Source organism: Trichosurus vulpecula, chromosome 2, assembly GCF_011100635.1.
Source record: "Trichosurus vulpecula isolate mTriVul1 chromosome 2, mTriVul1.pri, whole genome shotgun sequence".
NCBI classification, from domain to species: domain Eukaryota; kingdom Metazoa; phylum Chordata; class Mammalia; order Diprotodontia; family Phalangeridae; genus Trichosurus; species Trichosurus vulpecula.
Window position 1 is genome coordinate 242,788,448 of NC_050574.1, and position 15,731 is coordinate 242,804,178.

At 39.8% G+C, this 15,731-nt stretch overlaps 1 protein-coding gene across 2 annotated transcripts; it reads left to right on the top strand.

Annotated features, from left to right (window-relative positions):
* Positions 1-5,476: 5,476 nt before the first annotated feature.
* LOC118839367 lies at positions 5,477-13,726 on the top strand. Of its 2 annotated transcripts, XM_036746826.1 has the most exons (3): positions 5,477-5,924; positions 9,781-9,955; positions 11,200-13,726. In XM_036746826.1, exons 2-3 carry the CDS (start codon positions 9,908-9,910, stop codon positions 13,129-13,131), a joined length of 1,980 nt encoding a protein of 659 aa, XP_036602721.1. In that variant the 5' UTR covers positions 5,477-5,924; positions 9,781-9,907; the 3' UTR covers positions 13,132-13,726. The 2 variants fall into 2 exon arrangements, with proteins under 2 accessions (XP_036602721.1, XP_036602722.1); XM_036746827.1 differs by lacking the exon at positions 5,477-5,924 and having other exon boundaries at positions 9,528-9,955; positions 11,200-13,718.
* Positions 13,727-15,731: the final 2,005 nt, after the last annotated feature.

The following is a 15,731-nucleotide window of genomic DNA, read 5'->3' on the forward strand; positions in this document are numbered from 1 at the left end:
GGGATTTATACCAGGAATGCAGGGTTGGCTTAATATTAGGACAACTATAATGCATAATTGACCATATCAATAACTAAACCAACATAAATCATATCACCACAGATATGATTTATAGATGCTAAATAGATGCTGAAAAAGTTTTTGACAAAATACAGCACTCATTCCTACTTAAAAAAAAGATACTAGAGAGCAGAGGAATAATGGGAGCTTTCCTTAAAATGATAAGCAGCATCTATTTAAAACAATCAAGAAACACTATTTGTAATAGGGATAACCCAGAAGCCTTCCCAAGAAGGAGAGGGGAGAAGCAACATACCAATTATCACCACTATTATTAAATACAGTAATAGAAATGTTAGCTATATCAATAAAAGAAGAAAAAGAAATTGATGGAATTAAAATAGGCAGTGAGGAAACAAAACTATCACTCTGCAGATCATATGACTAGAGAACACTAGAGCACCAGCTGAAAAATTACCTGAAATATTTAACATCTTTAGCAAAGTTGCAGGATATAAGATAAACCCACATAAATTGTCAGCATTTCTTTATATGAACAATAAAGCCCAGCAGCAAGAGATAAAAGGAGAAATTTCACTCAAATAACTGTAAACAATAAAAAATTTAGGAGTTTAAGACAAACTATATGAACTACATGAACACAATTACAAAATACTTTTTATAGAAATAAAGTCAGATCTAAACAATGTAAAAATTGTCAATTGCTCATGTGTAGGCTGAGTCAGTATAATAAAAAATGAAAACTTTGCCTAAACTAATTTACTTATAAAGTGCCATAAAAATCAAACTACCAAAAAATTATAGAGCTACAAAATAATAACAAAATTCATCTGGAATCACAAAAGGTCAAGAATATCAAAGAAATTAATGAAAATAAATACAAAGGGGGGGGTGGAGCCAAGATGGTGGCTGGCAAGCAGGGAATAATGTGAGCTCCGTACCGAGTTCCTCTAAAAACTTATAAAAAATGGCTCTGAACCAATTCTAGAAAGGCAGAACCCACAAAACAGCAAAGGGAAGCAGGGCTCCAGCCCAGGACAGCCTGGATGGTCTCTGGGTGAGGTCTATCCCACACGGAGCTGGGAGCTGGGAGCTGGGAGCTAGGAATGGAGTGGAGCAGAGCCCAGCCTGAGCTGCGTGGACCAACAAGACCAACAACCGGGCAGAGCATGCCGTAGCGCCCTGAATCAGTGAGCTGCAGCAGTTACGAGACTTCTCAACCCACAAACACCAAAGACTGCTGAGAAGGTTAGTGGGAAAAGCTGCGGGAGTGGAAGGAGTTTGCGGTTCAGCTTCCAGCCCCGGGGGCAGCGGAGGTGGGGCAGCTACAGTTGCTGCTGCTTCTGGCCCCAGGCCCACCTGGTGGGAGGAATTAAGTGGCGAATCACAGCAGGGGTGCACAGCCTGCTGAAGAGCTAAGCCCAGTTCGGGTTGGGGTTCTTGGGGAAGGAGCAGTGCTGGTGTGGCAGAGCTGGCACCTCCCTCCCAAACGTGGAACATGGAACTCTGTAGTCTACAAGCAGTCATACCCCACTGAAAAACTCAAGGGTCAAGTTAGTTGGCTGGGAATATGGCCAGGCAGTGAAAACACACCCAGATTCAGTCTCAGACTTTGCATTCTTTCTTTGCTGACAAAGAAGACCAAAACATACAGACAGAAGAAATTAATAAAGTCAAAGAGCCTACAACAGAAACCTCCAAGAAAAACATGAACTGGTCCCAGGCCATGGAAGAGCTCAAAAAGGATTTGGAAAAGCAAGTTAGAGAAGTAGAGGAAAAATTGGGAAGAGAAATGAGAAGGATGCGAGAAAACCATGAAAAACAAGTCAATGACTTGCTAAAGGAGACCCAAAAAAATACTGAAAAATACACTGAAGAAAACAACACCGTAAAAAACAGACTAACTCAAATAGCAAAAGAGGTCCAAAAAGCCAATGAGGAGAAGAATGCCTTGAAAGGCAGAATTAACCAAATGGAAAAGGAGGTCCAAAAGACCACTGAAGAAAATACTACTTTAAAAATTAGATAGCAGCAGGTGGAAGCTAGTGACTTTATGAGAAATCAAGATATTATAAAACAGAACCAAAGGAATGAAAAAATGGAAGACAATGTAAAATATCTCATTGGAAAAACCACTGACCTGGAAAATAGATCCAGGAGAGATAATTTAAAAATTGTTGGACTACCTGAAAGCCATGATCAAAAAAAGAGCCTAGATATCATCTTTCAAGAAATTATCAAGGAGAACTGCCCTGATATTCTAGAGCCATAGGGCAAAATAGAAATTGAAAGAATCCATCGATTGCCTCCTCAAATAGATCCCAAAAAGAAATCTCCCAGGAATATTGTTGCCAAATTCCAGAGCTCCCAGATCAAGGAGAAAATACTGCAAGCAGCCAGAAAGAAACAATTTGAGTATTGTGGAAACCCAATCAGAATAACCCAAGGTCTGGCAGCCTCTACATTAAGAGATCGAAGGGCTTGGAATACAATATTCCGGAGGTCAATGGAGCTAGGATTAAAACCAAGAATCACCTACCCAGCAAAACTGAGTATCATGCTCCAAGGCAAAAGATGGAGTTTCAATAAAATAGAGGACTTTCAAGCTTTCTCAGTGAAAAGACCAGAACTGAATAGAAAATTTGACTTTCAAACACAAGAATCAAGAGAAGCATGAAAAGGTAATCAAGAAACGGAAATTGCAAGGGACTTACTAAAGTTGAACTGTTTTGTTTACATTCCTACATGGAAAGATGATGAGTATGATTCATGAGACCTCAGTATTAGGGTAGCTGAAGGGAATATGCATACATATATGTTTATGTATATAGATGGGTGAATGTGTATGTATGTATATATCTATATGTGTGTGTATATATATATATATATATATATATGTATATGGAGAGAGGGAGAGAGAGAGAGAGAGAGAGAGCGAGAGAGAGATAGAGAGAGAGAGAAATAGAGAGAGAGAGAGCAGACACAGGGTGAGTTGAAGATGAAGGGAAGATATCTAAAAGAAATAAAATGAAATTAAGGGATGAGAGAAGAGCATACTGAGAGAGGGAGATAAGGAGAGATAGAAGGGGGTGGATTATCTAGCATAAAGGAGGCAAGAGCAAGCAGTTCTGTGGGAGGAGGGGAGAGGGCGGATGAGGGGGGAATGAGTGAACATTGCTCTCATCAGATTTGGCCTAAGGAGCGAATACCATACGTACCCAATGGGGAATCTTACCCCACAGGAAAGAAGAGGGAAGAAGATAAAAATAAATGGGGGGGATGATGGAGGGAAGGGCTGATGGGGGTGGAGGTAGTCAAAAACAAACACTTTGGAAAGGGGACAGGGTCAAGGGAGAAAATTCAATAAAGGGGGATGGGTTGGGAAGGAGCAAAATATAGTTAGTCTTTCACAACATGAGTATTGTGGAAGGGTTATACATAATGATACACATGTGGCCTATGTTGAATTGCTTGACTTCTTAGGGAGGGTGGGTGGGAAGGGAAGAGGGGAGAGAATTTGGAACTCAAAGTTTTAAAAACAGATGTTCAAAAACAAACAAAAATGTTTTTGCATGCAATTAGAAAATAAGATACACAGAAAAGAAAGGAAGGGAAAAGGGGATGGGAGGGGAGTGGGGTGACAGAGGGGAGTGCTGACTGGGGAACAGGGCAACCAGAGTATATGCCATCTTGGAGTGGGTGGGAGGGTAGAAATGGGGAGAAAATTTGTAATTCAAACTCTTGTGAAAATCAATGCTGAAAACTAAATATGTTAAATAAATTTAAAAAAAAGATAAAAAAAAGAAAATAAATACAATGGAAGGTGCCTTAGCAATACTAGATCTTAAACTATATTGTAAAGCTGTAATCATCAAAATTATCTGATACTGGCTAGGAAGTAGGGTGGTGGGTCAGTGGAATAGATTAGGTATACAAGAAACAGTAGTCAATGACTATAGTAATCTACTATTTGATAAATCCAAAGACCCCAGCTTTTGGGATAAGAACCATTTGCCAAAAATACTGGGAAAACTGGAAAATAATAGGACACAAAGTGTAGGTATGGACCAATATCTCATACTGTGTACTGAGATAAGCTCAAAATATGTACATGATATAGATAAGCAAATTAGAAGAGCAAGGGATGTCAGATCTATGGGTGGGGGAAAAATTCATGACCAAAATGAGATACAGAGCATTATAAAATGTAATGTGGATAATTTTGACAATATCAAATTAAAAAGCTTTTGAAAAAAAAAAAAGAAAACAATGCAACCAGGATTAGAAGTAAAACAAAAAGTTGGCGAACAATCTTAATAGGAAGTGTCTCTGAAAAAGGCCTCATTTCTCAAATATACAGAAAAATGAGTCATATATATAAGAATAAAAGCCATTCCCGAATTGATAAATGGTCAAAGGATATGAACATGCATCTTTCAGATAAAGAAATCAAAGCTATCTACAGGCATATGAAGAAGCACTCTAAACAGCTTTTGACTAGAGAAATGCAAATTAAAAAAATCTCTGATACCATCTCATACCTACCAGATTGGCTAATATGACAAAAAAGGAAAATGATAAATGTTGGAGAGGATGTGGGAAAATTGGTGGAGTTGTGAACTGATCCAACCATTCTGGGGAACAATTTGGAACCATGTTCTAAGGGCCACCAAACTGTGCATACCCTTTGATCCAGCAACACCACTACTAGCTCTGTATCCCAAAGAGATCATAAAAAAGGGAAAAGGACCTACATGTGCAAAAATATTTATAGCTGCCCTTTTCATGATGGCAAAGTATTGGAAATTGAGGGGATGCCCGTCAATTGGGGAATGGCTAAAAAAACTGTGGTATATGAATATAATAGAATACTACTGTGAAGTAAGAAAGGATAAACAGGTAGATTTCAGAAAAAAAAAAAAAAAAACATGGAAAGACTTACAGGAACCAATGCAAAGTGAAATGAGCAGAACCAGGAAACACTGTACACAGTGTCAGCAACATTGTGTGATCAATTATGAATAACTCAGCTCCTCTCAGAAACACAATGAGCCAAGACAAGTACAATGGATTTAACAAAGGAGAATGCTATTCATATCCAGATAAAGAACTGATGGAATCTGAATGCAGATGGAAGCATATCTTTTTCAATTACTTTATTCTTTTGTGTTGTTTTTCTTTTGATCTGTTTCTTCTTACACAACTGTGACATATATGGAAATATTTTTACATGATAGCACAAGTATAAACCATATGAAATTGCCTTCCATTATAGGAAGAACAGAGGGGAAGGAGGGAGAAAAAAATTGGAACTAAAAATCTTGTAAAAATGAATGCTATAAAATTTCTTGATATGTAACTGGGGAAAAATAAAATACTATTTAACTTTTTAAAAATCATAAGAGAAAGGATGTGAACCAAGTAGCTTTCATTATGTACCTGTGAAATGAAAATTGAACATTTCCCTTTAAATTAATAAGATCATTCAAATAAATAGGTTCAGTTCAATTCTCGGCCATAACCGTTCCATAACCCCTGAGTGTTCTTGGCTTAGCATTCCAGGAACTAGCCATTCCTAGGTTACGCTGACCTCGGAGGGTTGGCTTCCCTCCCTGGGAAAGTGATGTTACTAAAGAAAACAAATGCCAAGCCTCAGGCGGATGGGATACGGCTGGGCCAGATGTGTATTGGACGAACCATGAATAACGGCACGCGCCAAAAACCTCCTGGCTCCAAGCCTTCTTTGTTTAGGACAGTATAAAATATTTACGTCCTGTAAGCCCGCTGAGCCTCACCCGCGGGAAGGACGCTTCGCCCGGGAAAACTCTTTACACAATTCAAGTTTGCATGGGCTGAAACGGGGCTCCCAGCCGCTGATCTACTCTGGAGGTTCCCTTGAATTGGTGATGTATTCTCTTCCTTTACCGATTATCTTGATTGGTGCTGTGTTATTGGTTATTCTCATTATTGTATGTTTTCTATGCAAGTTTAAGCTATCTGTGCCTTGCCTTTTCTAAATAAATTTCTATTTTCTATTTTCCTGGTGTGTTTGGGAGCGTCATTTATAGGAGCGAATCCGAACCTAATTAAATCATATTAACACAAAATTGGCGTCACGAACAGGATTCGCTGTATAAATGCCTCTTTTTAAAAGAAATGTCGAGCCTCAGGCTCCGGTAGAGATCCCAGGTTGGGAAGATCCTCCGTTTTCCTCGCTTGCAAAAACATGGTCGCAATGTACAGGACCTGGTGAGGATTGGGGGAGCAGGGTGAGGAACGGAAAGCCCTCACAATTGACTGCATGTTTATCTAATATTCCAATTGAAAAGGGGAAGGAAATGAGTGGGGTATGTAGAAGAGGATGGGCTCTTCTGACTGCGTATAGGACAGTATGTTTGGAATTAGACAAGAAAGAGGAAGAGAAGGTACAAATGGAAAAAGAGATGTCTGAATTGCAGGGTCGATTGTCTATGTTACAGTGCCAAAATTTTATATTGGGAGATCAAGCTAGGAATTATCAGAATGTAGCCGAGAAGGCTGCTGTCCGAGTGGCTCAGTATAAATATAAAAATAGAAGAGGAAAGGTGAATAAAAAGAAAGTGCATGCTGTAATTGCCGCGGCAAATATGAATTGGGATCCTGATACTTGGGATGGTGATATTTGGGACGAGGATGATGATAGGTGGGAAGGAATGATTGAGGGAGATATTCCAGATGTAAAAGACGGGGAAGTGCGACCGATAGTTAGGAGAAAGGCTGAGAAAGAGGGAGACCATGAACCCCGAGTAACTGAGATTACAGAAGATTATTCTCAAAGGGAGATAACTGATCTGCTAAGCCGATTTTCCCAGAAATCTGGGGAACCTGCCATCACTTGGCTAGTAAGGTTGAGCGATGGAGGGGCTGGAGGAGTATGGCTGGACCCTAAAGACTGCTTAAAGTTCATAAGTTTGACTTCCAATCCTTTCGTACAGCAGTCTATACGTAATCATGGTCAAGTGGCCCTGGATGATAGGCATGCTAGTACCTCCCTTTTGGAGTTAGTAGCCCAGGGATTTAGGACCCAATACCCCGATTCCTCTATGTGGCCGAATGCAGCTCGTTCATGGTATACTCTTAAGGATGGGATTCAGAAATTAAAAGAGGAGGTTATGAAAACTGCTGTTATAGTTGGGGAAGCTGACACATATACTGATACCCCTGTGATTGCCGTACATCGGGCTCCCATTGTTAAAACTGCCCCTCCGGCATATAAACATCTCATTCTGACTCTATTAGTAGCAGCTACGGGAGAGTCTTTGGGGCAGGTAATTGACAAACTTTCTCAATTGGGAGATCTTGGAGAATTTAGGGACGTGGGAGAAACTGCCTCCAGGGATTGGGGAAAGCCCCGTCCCAATCCGCAGAACCGGCTAAGCCGGAAGGAGCTATTTTTAGCTCTTCTAAAGGCTGGGATGAACAGGGAAGAAATAGATGGAATTCCTACTCCTGAATTAGCTCAATTGTACAAGAAAAAAGTGAAAAACGCTGGTCAGGTTTCGGCTCTGAGTGCCGTCACCCCTAGCGCTCCCCCCTCACTATATCCTTCATTGGATCATTTTAAAGAGGAATAGGAGAAAGGCCAAACCCTACGTGTCTATGCTTTACATACCGATTACCGGCCTCATGTTCCAATAACTATTTTCTGGAGGAATGGTTCGATCACCAAAGCAAATGCCCTAGTAGACACGGGGGCGGAGGCCACGCTGATTTACGGGAACCCCTCTAAATTTAAGAAAGGAATTCCTATAACCATATCAGGATTGGGAGGTAATGAAGTACAAGCAAAACAGGTTCAATTGGAAATGAAGGTAGGGAATTTTCCAAAAAAGAAGTACACAGTAGTCATAGTCCCTATTCCAGAATACATTGTGGGGATAGATATTTTGAAGGGGATGACTTTACATTTACCTGATGGCCAGTACCAATTTGCCATCCGGACCCTAAAAGTATATGTTACTGTAGGAAAATTGATGATACCTCCTGTTGTAGTTCCTACTCCATCTCAAATAGTAAATCTAAAACAGTATAGAATTCCTGGAGGAACGGAGGAAATTAGTAAAACTATACAGGAATATATACAGGCTGGGGTAGTGATTCCCACCACCACTGCATGGAATAACCCAGTTTGGCCAGTCAGAAAATCTGATGGTTCATGGAGAATGACGGTGGATTATAGACAGCTTAATAAATTTACTCCACCTTTGCACGCTGCTGTACCAGACACAATATCTTTAATTGAAAACATACAAGCCTATCAAGGCTTCTGGTACGCGGTAATAGACCTAGCTAATGCTTTTTTCACTATACCCATAGACCCTAAACAATGGGATCAGTTTGCATTTACATGGCAAGGCAGGCAATATACCTTTACACGACTTCCACAAGGCTATGTACATAGCCCAACTATTTGCCACCGAATTGTAGCTGAACATTTGGATGAATTAAAATGGCCTGATGTGAAAATAACTCATTATATTGATGATATCCTAATACAGGCAAAGGATAAAGAAGTGGTAGAGGAAAGGCTTACCCAACTAACAGAACATATGAAGGAGAAGGGATGGGAAATTAATCCTGATAAAATTCAAGGTCCAGCTCAAAGTGTGAAATTTTTAGGAATAATTTGGAATAAAGGTCATAGGGAAATCCTCCCCAAGGCCAAGCAAAAAATATTAGACTTTTCACCTCCTAGAGACAAGAGGGAAGCTCAAAAGTTCATTGGGCTGTTTGGTTTTTGGAGAAATCATATTCCCCATTTAGGCCAGGTTTTAAAGCCATTATATAAAGTTACCCGGAAGAAGTATACATTTGAATGGGGGGAAGCAGAATCAAAAGCTTTTGAGGAAGCCAAAATAGCTATTCAAACTGCCCTGGATCTTTGGCCTGTACAGCCAGGGCCAATGGAATTGCAAGTTACAGTCTTACATGGATATGCTGATTGGAGTTTATGGCAAAAACAACAGGGCAGGAATGTTCCTTTAGGGTTTTGGTCGCGGAAACTGCCACCTGCTGGCCAAAATTACACTCCCTTTGAACAGCAATTACTGGCTGCATATTGGGCACTGGTAGAAACAGAACACTTAACTTTAAATCATGAAGTTATATTGAGGCCAGCCGTACCCATTATGAGTTGGATAATGGGGACGCCTGCCTCACATAAAATAGGACATGCTCAAGAATCATCAATTATTAAATGGAAGTGGTATTTGCAAAATAGAGTTAAGACAGGCAGGCCAGGTGTTTCTGCATTACATGAGAAGGTGTTAGAATTACCAAAACATTCAAATGATATTAACATACCTAAAACTTATGAACAATCGCCCGTCTCTTGGAACAGCGGGTATGATTTGCTATCCCCTGAACAAAAGAATCATGCTTGGTTTACGGATGGGTCAGCCAAATATATAGGATCCAAAAGGTGTTGGAAGGCTGTAGCCTATAATCCTTCATGCAGTACTATTCTGGAAAGCTCTGGTGAAGGTCGGAGCAGCCAATGGGCCGAGTTAGTAGCTGTCCATCAAGTAATTCAAAAGGAACAAGGTGGTCAATGCCATATATATACTGATTCCTGGGCTGTAGCCAATGGCCTAGTAGTTTGGATGCCAATTTGGAAAAAACATGAATGGAAAATCAGAGACAAAGATGTATGGGGGAAGGAACTATGGGAACAAATATGGGAATGGTGTCAATGTACTAATGTGTCTGTGTTTCATGTAGATGCCCATGCAAATCAAGATTCTGTGGAACGTGAGTATAATGCTCGTGCTGATGAATTGTCCAAACTTCAAGGAAAAGCTCTAAAAGTTACCCCCAGAGAGGAGGAAAGTGACAAACAATTAGGAAAATGGGTCCATATCACCGCAGGACATCTTGGCGCTCTTGCATCTTACAGGTGGGCATTAGACAGAGGGATTAATATACCTCTGGACCTATTTAAGCAGATAGTACAAGATTGCATACAATGTCAATTATTCGCCCATCGGCCTGTACCAAAAAGGATTACTGGAGAATTGGCTAGAGGGGCCTTACCTGCTCAAATTTGGCAAATAGACTATATTGGACCATTACCTGTCAGTCAAGGGTGTCAATATGCCTGCACTTGTGTGGACACCTACTCTGGAGTATTAGTTGCTTGCCCCTATAAACGGGCTACCCAGAAAAATACTTGCAAGACTTTAGATATTATTTCCCTTTATTATGGGACTCCCCTACAAATACAGAGTGATAATGGTACACATTTTAAAGGCAAAGACATAGATGAGTATTGCAGATATAATAATATAGAATGGATTTATCACATACCATATTATCCTCAAGCTGCTGGTTTGATAGAAAGGATGAATGGATTGTTAAAAGAAAAACTGAAGAAATTGAGTGGGAACAATGATTTGAAAAGATGGAAAGAAAATCTGTTTGAGGCCCTAAAGCAATTAAATAACAGGCCTCTGACGAGTGAGGGTGGGACTCCTCTTTCAAGAATGATGACTCCTAACTTACAGATAAGGAGGATTTCATCTCCTTTGACTATTCAATGGTGGGCCCTACATGAGAATGCCAGACAGCCCTGGCATGCCTCTTTAGGCTCCACCGGGTATGATCTATATGTAACTCATGACGTCCACATTCCCCCCTTGGGTCAACAACTGTGTTCCACAGGAGTGGGAGTTAAGCTCCCCGAAGGATACTATGGACAATTGTCCTCCAGATTTGGTTTAGCTCTAAAAAACCAAGTTCATGTCTTGGGTGGGGTTATAGACAGTGACTATAGAGGTGAAATTAAAGTTTGCTTACATAACTCTCATGAAAGCGAACCTTTTGAATGTAAAACTGGTGAAAGAATTTGTCAGCTGGTAATATTACCCTATTTAAATGGTTCGTGGCAAAAGGTCAATGGATCTCCTGACTCCACAGAAAGAGGAGATCAGGGATTCGGGAGTTCTAATGATGATGACATTTCTTGGATACCAGAAAAGACAATTCCTGGTACTAAAGTTTGGGTCAAGAAACATCAATTTGATAAACCAAGGCCAGCTGAGCTTATAGCACAAGGGAATACTAATACTGCCATTGTAGTGTACCCTGGTGATGATAAATGGTATCATGTCCCACTAACCCAAATGTTTTTGCGAAATTAAGTGTTTTGCAGTGCTCGCCTGCTGTATGTTGATCAAAACATGGACTCCGGGCACCCAAGTACACGATCGCCTTCAAGGGCCAGTGGTCTTGCCGATATCCTATATGTCCTGGGATTATGACTATAATGAGACATCAATGCAGGATGGCTTTAAATGTCCCCCCATATCTTGGTGCAATTATATGAATTGGTCCTACCCAGGAAACGTAGAAGTCTGGGCAGCTCCTAGCCCCATATTCCAGCTGATGAAGACCAATTTGACTACTGTCAATGTAACTGTCATTCCAGCACCAGGAGCAAATATCTCCTGCGCCATCACGAACTTGCCATTTAGTACTCACCTCTCTTTTAATCAACAATGGCCATCATTAGATGCGACCAACTGGACTAATGTGTACTTTGAAGCCATGACCTTTACTATTTACATGCCAGAGATGAACAACAAGTACCTATATTGTCATAATGCTACCCCGATATTGGATCGGCGGAATAAGAAATGGTATAATAAATTAATATGGACCAGACCAGCTGCTCCAGAATCCCCTGGAATAGTTCGTGTCCCCAAATCATGTATTAATGCTTCTATCTCACAACACAAAATAGTGTTTCACTATAATGTGACTTTTCCCCCTTTAGCAAATTGTGTTAGAAGAAAGAGGGCCTGGTACGATACCTTGCTTGGTGGTGCGGGAACTGGTTTGGGTATAGTAAATTCTGTAGATCTTGAGGCCTTGGCCAGCAGACTGCGCAGTGCTGGACAAGATGTTTCTCAAGCCTTGACTGTAAATGCACAATGGTTACCCACAACGATCCTGCCACACCAAAATACACTACAGTACCAAAACCAATTTTTGCAAGTCTTCAATGATAGTACCCTTGTTAATTTAGACCTTATGGAAAACATTAGTATGTTATTTGATTGGACTAAGTGTTCCTTACAAAACCTATATGCCCTCATACAAAAGGAAAATGCCCAAAGATTACTACAGGAAGGTAACACTCAAATATGGAACAATATACTTGACTTGTCAAAAGTATGGAGAAAGCCAAAACCTGAAAATATCGAATGCACCCCATATTGGTGCACTGGGACCATTGTACTCTACCGAGTTAAAACCTGGACTGTCATGTGTCAATTTCATGTAATACCTTTTGTCTTATACAAATACTTTGCTTTACCTCATATCTATGGAAACTATATAGATTGGTATAATGTAACTCATACTTTATCTGATTGTATTGTAACTGATGGAGGGATGGTTTGTGGGATGATGACTCGGCAGATGGAACCCTGCCTTCTCTCACATTCATCCAATCTGTGTGATCTGACACTATTTCCAGTGAATAACTTTTCTATGATATATGAAGTATCTACCCAACATATTTGTATAGCCTCTAATAATTACACTGATCTTCTATCTGCAGGTATTACTACTATTCCATTTTCTGGTTGTCTGTCTAATGTGTCCTTCCTACGTTGGCGAGGAAGTAATTTCTATTTTTCACCGGACACTGATATAGTTACAAACTTTGCTTGGGTACCCCAATCTCTGCCTCTACCCCATGTGTCTCTATCCTTATATCCCCTTATAAATATCTTGAATCAGTCAGCTGAAATCAAAAAGTTATTAGAGTCCAACCAACGCGCGTTAAATGAACATCGAATACGGACTCTTATAACCGCTGGAAGACTAGTCGAAGCTTCACATTTAGTGACCTCAGATACTAATCATCATTGGTATGATTTTCTTTTTAAATCTTCTACTGCTACTATGTATTTTAGCTCCTTGGCTATTCCCATACTAATACTTGCTTTGTTCTTTTTATGCCTTTGCATCTGTAATTGTTATATGTACACTCAAATACGTAATGTATACACTCACGTCACACCTTTGCCCTTCACCTATTATTCTCATGATCTTAAGGCCAAATGAAATGAAAATTGAACATTTCCCTTTAAATTAATAAGATCATTCAAATAAATAGGTTCAGTTCAATTCTCGGCCATAACCGTTCCATAACCCCTGAGTGTTCTTGGCTTAGCATTCCAGGAACTAGCCATTCCTAGGTTACGCTGACCTCGGAGGGTTGGCTTCCCTCCCTGGGAAAGTGATGTTACTAAAGAAAACAAATGCCAAGCCTCAGGCGGATGGGATACGGCTGGGCCAGATGTGTATTGGACGAACCATGAATAACGGCACGCGCCAAAAACCTCCTGGCTCCAAGCCTTCTTTGTTTAGGACAGTATAAAATATTTACGTCCTGTAAGCCCGCTGAGCCTCACCCGCGGGAAGGACGCTTCGCCCGGGAAAACTCTTTACACAATTCAAGTTTGCATGGGCTGAAACGGGGCTCCCAGCCGCTGATCTACTCTGGAGGTTCCCTTGAATTGGTGATGTATTCTCTTCCTTTACCGATTATCTTGATTGGTGCTGTGTTATTGGTTATTCTCATTATTGTATGTTTTCTATGCAAGTTTAAGCTATCTGTGCCTTGCCTTTTCTAAATAAATTTCTATTTTCTATTTTCCTGGTGTGTTTGGGAGCGTCATTTATAGGAGCGAATCCGAACCTAATTAAATCATATTAACACAACCTGCCAAGTGCTATGCTAAGTACTATGTATACAAAAAAAGAAAAAAAAAGATCCAGCAAAGGAGAATGAGAAGGAATGGTTTAGACAAGTTGGCGCAATATCAGGAGAGAGCATTGTCACCAATACTTAGACAGAAGATAGTATCCAGAATAGGTTGATCAACAGTGTCAAAGGCTACAGAGAAATCAAGATAGATAAAGATGGAAAAAAGGCCTTGAGGTTAGTAATTAGTAATTTTGGAAAAAAGCAGTTTCAGTTAAATGAAGACATGAGAAATGAGACTGCTAAAAGTGAAGGAAGTCATAGAAAAATAAATGGAGGCATTTGTTGCAAAACTGACTTCTCAAGGGATTAGCCCTAAAAGGGAGCAGTGTTATTAGACAATAGCCAATGCAGATAGATGGACTAAGTGATGATTTTTTCAGGATGGAAGAGAAATGGGTTTGATTTTAGGCAAGTGATTTTAAAGCTAAAGAACAGGCTTAGTGATCTTGAAGGAGCAGAATTTGCAGGATATGAGATTTAATTGAAATTGAGGATGAAATTTCAGTCAGCTTGCAAGTCATATAATTCCAAGAGCTCGTGAGATATAAAGCATAACCATGGTAATGTGTGGTGGAAGTGAGGAAGATCATTGGTCTTAAGAAGGTCAGGGAAAACATCAGACCTTTAGAGGTAAAGCATTTATTAGAATATGCAGCATAACATAATGGATAGTTACATGCTTGAAAGCTGGAAGCCTGGAATTCAAATTCAGTCTCTTTACCTTGATTTAACTGTGTGAACAAGGAAAAGTCTCTTAATTTCTTTGAATTTAAGTCTCCTCATGAGGAGAATAATGCCTGTATTACCTACCTCGCCAAGTTGTTGTGAGGCTCAAGTGAGATCACATATGTTAAAAAATGGTAAACATTAAATTTTATGTAAAAGCCAGCAATCATGAGGATTCTGATGAACAATAAAGGGATGGGATGAAGTATATCACTTTAGTAGAGTACAGTTGAGAACAAGTGACTAGAAATTTGGAAAAGAAGGCTCAAGTGGTCCATTAGCAAGGTGGGAGGGGAACTGCTCAGCTCAAAGAACTTTTGAGAACAGAACAAACATTTGAAAAGTAAATCCATTTCAAAATTCCAAGTGCAATTTATAAAGGCTAGTGTTTTGGAGTCCCTGCAGGAAATCTCACTCTCAGATATTGCTTTACTCTCATTTATGGTGGGGATGGTGAGAATAACCCATGGAAGACCTGAACTGAATGACACACCCCAAGTATGATTCTGTTCCAATTTACTGCGGCTGATCATCTGCCAGCACGGTATGAGTGGAAGTAGAGCAGGATTTGGAGGACCAGGGTTTTAATCCTTGCTCTTCACCCATTAGACTGTGATTTCCTAGAGATCAGGGATGTCTTTTGCCTTTTTTGTATCCCTGGCACTGTACTGCATGGTAGGTAGTAAATAAATGTTTACTGAGTGACTACTTGACTTCAGAATCCATGTGTTATCATCCTTAGTAATTTTGCTACCTGTGTGACCTTAGGCCAGTTACTCAATCACTCTGGGTTTTAAGTTTCCTCTTCTGAAAAATGAGGGGATTGGGGTAGATGATCTCTAAGGTCACTTCCACCTATGATTGCCAATCACTGCTAGCACAAACACATCTCTATATCTCTATATATTTAGATTGATATCAACCGACTATATTAACAATATGACTGACTTTTTGCTATTGCTATAATGATGATAGGGAAGTGATGAAGATAATAATATATTATGCATTTTATTTAAATATATTCTATATTTTACTTTATATTTTAATAAAATACTTTCTCATATATTAACTCTAATTTGGACAAAAAAAATTGGAGAAGCAAGAAAAGTAAATATTATCCCCATTTTGCAGATGATCAGACAAGCTCAGTGATACTAAATGACTTTAC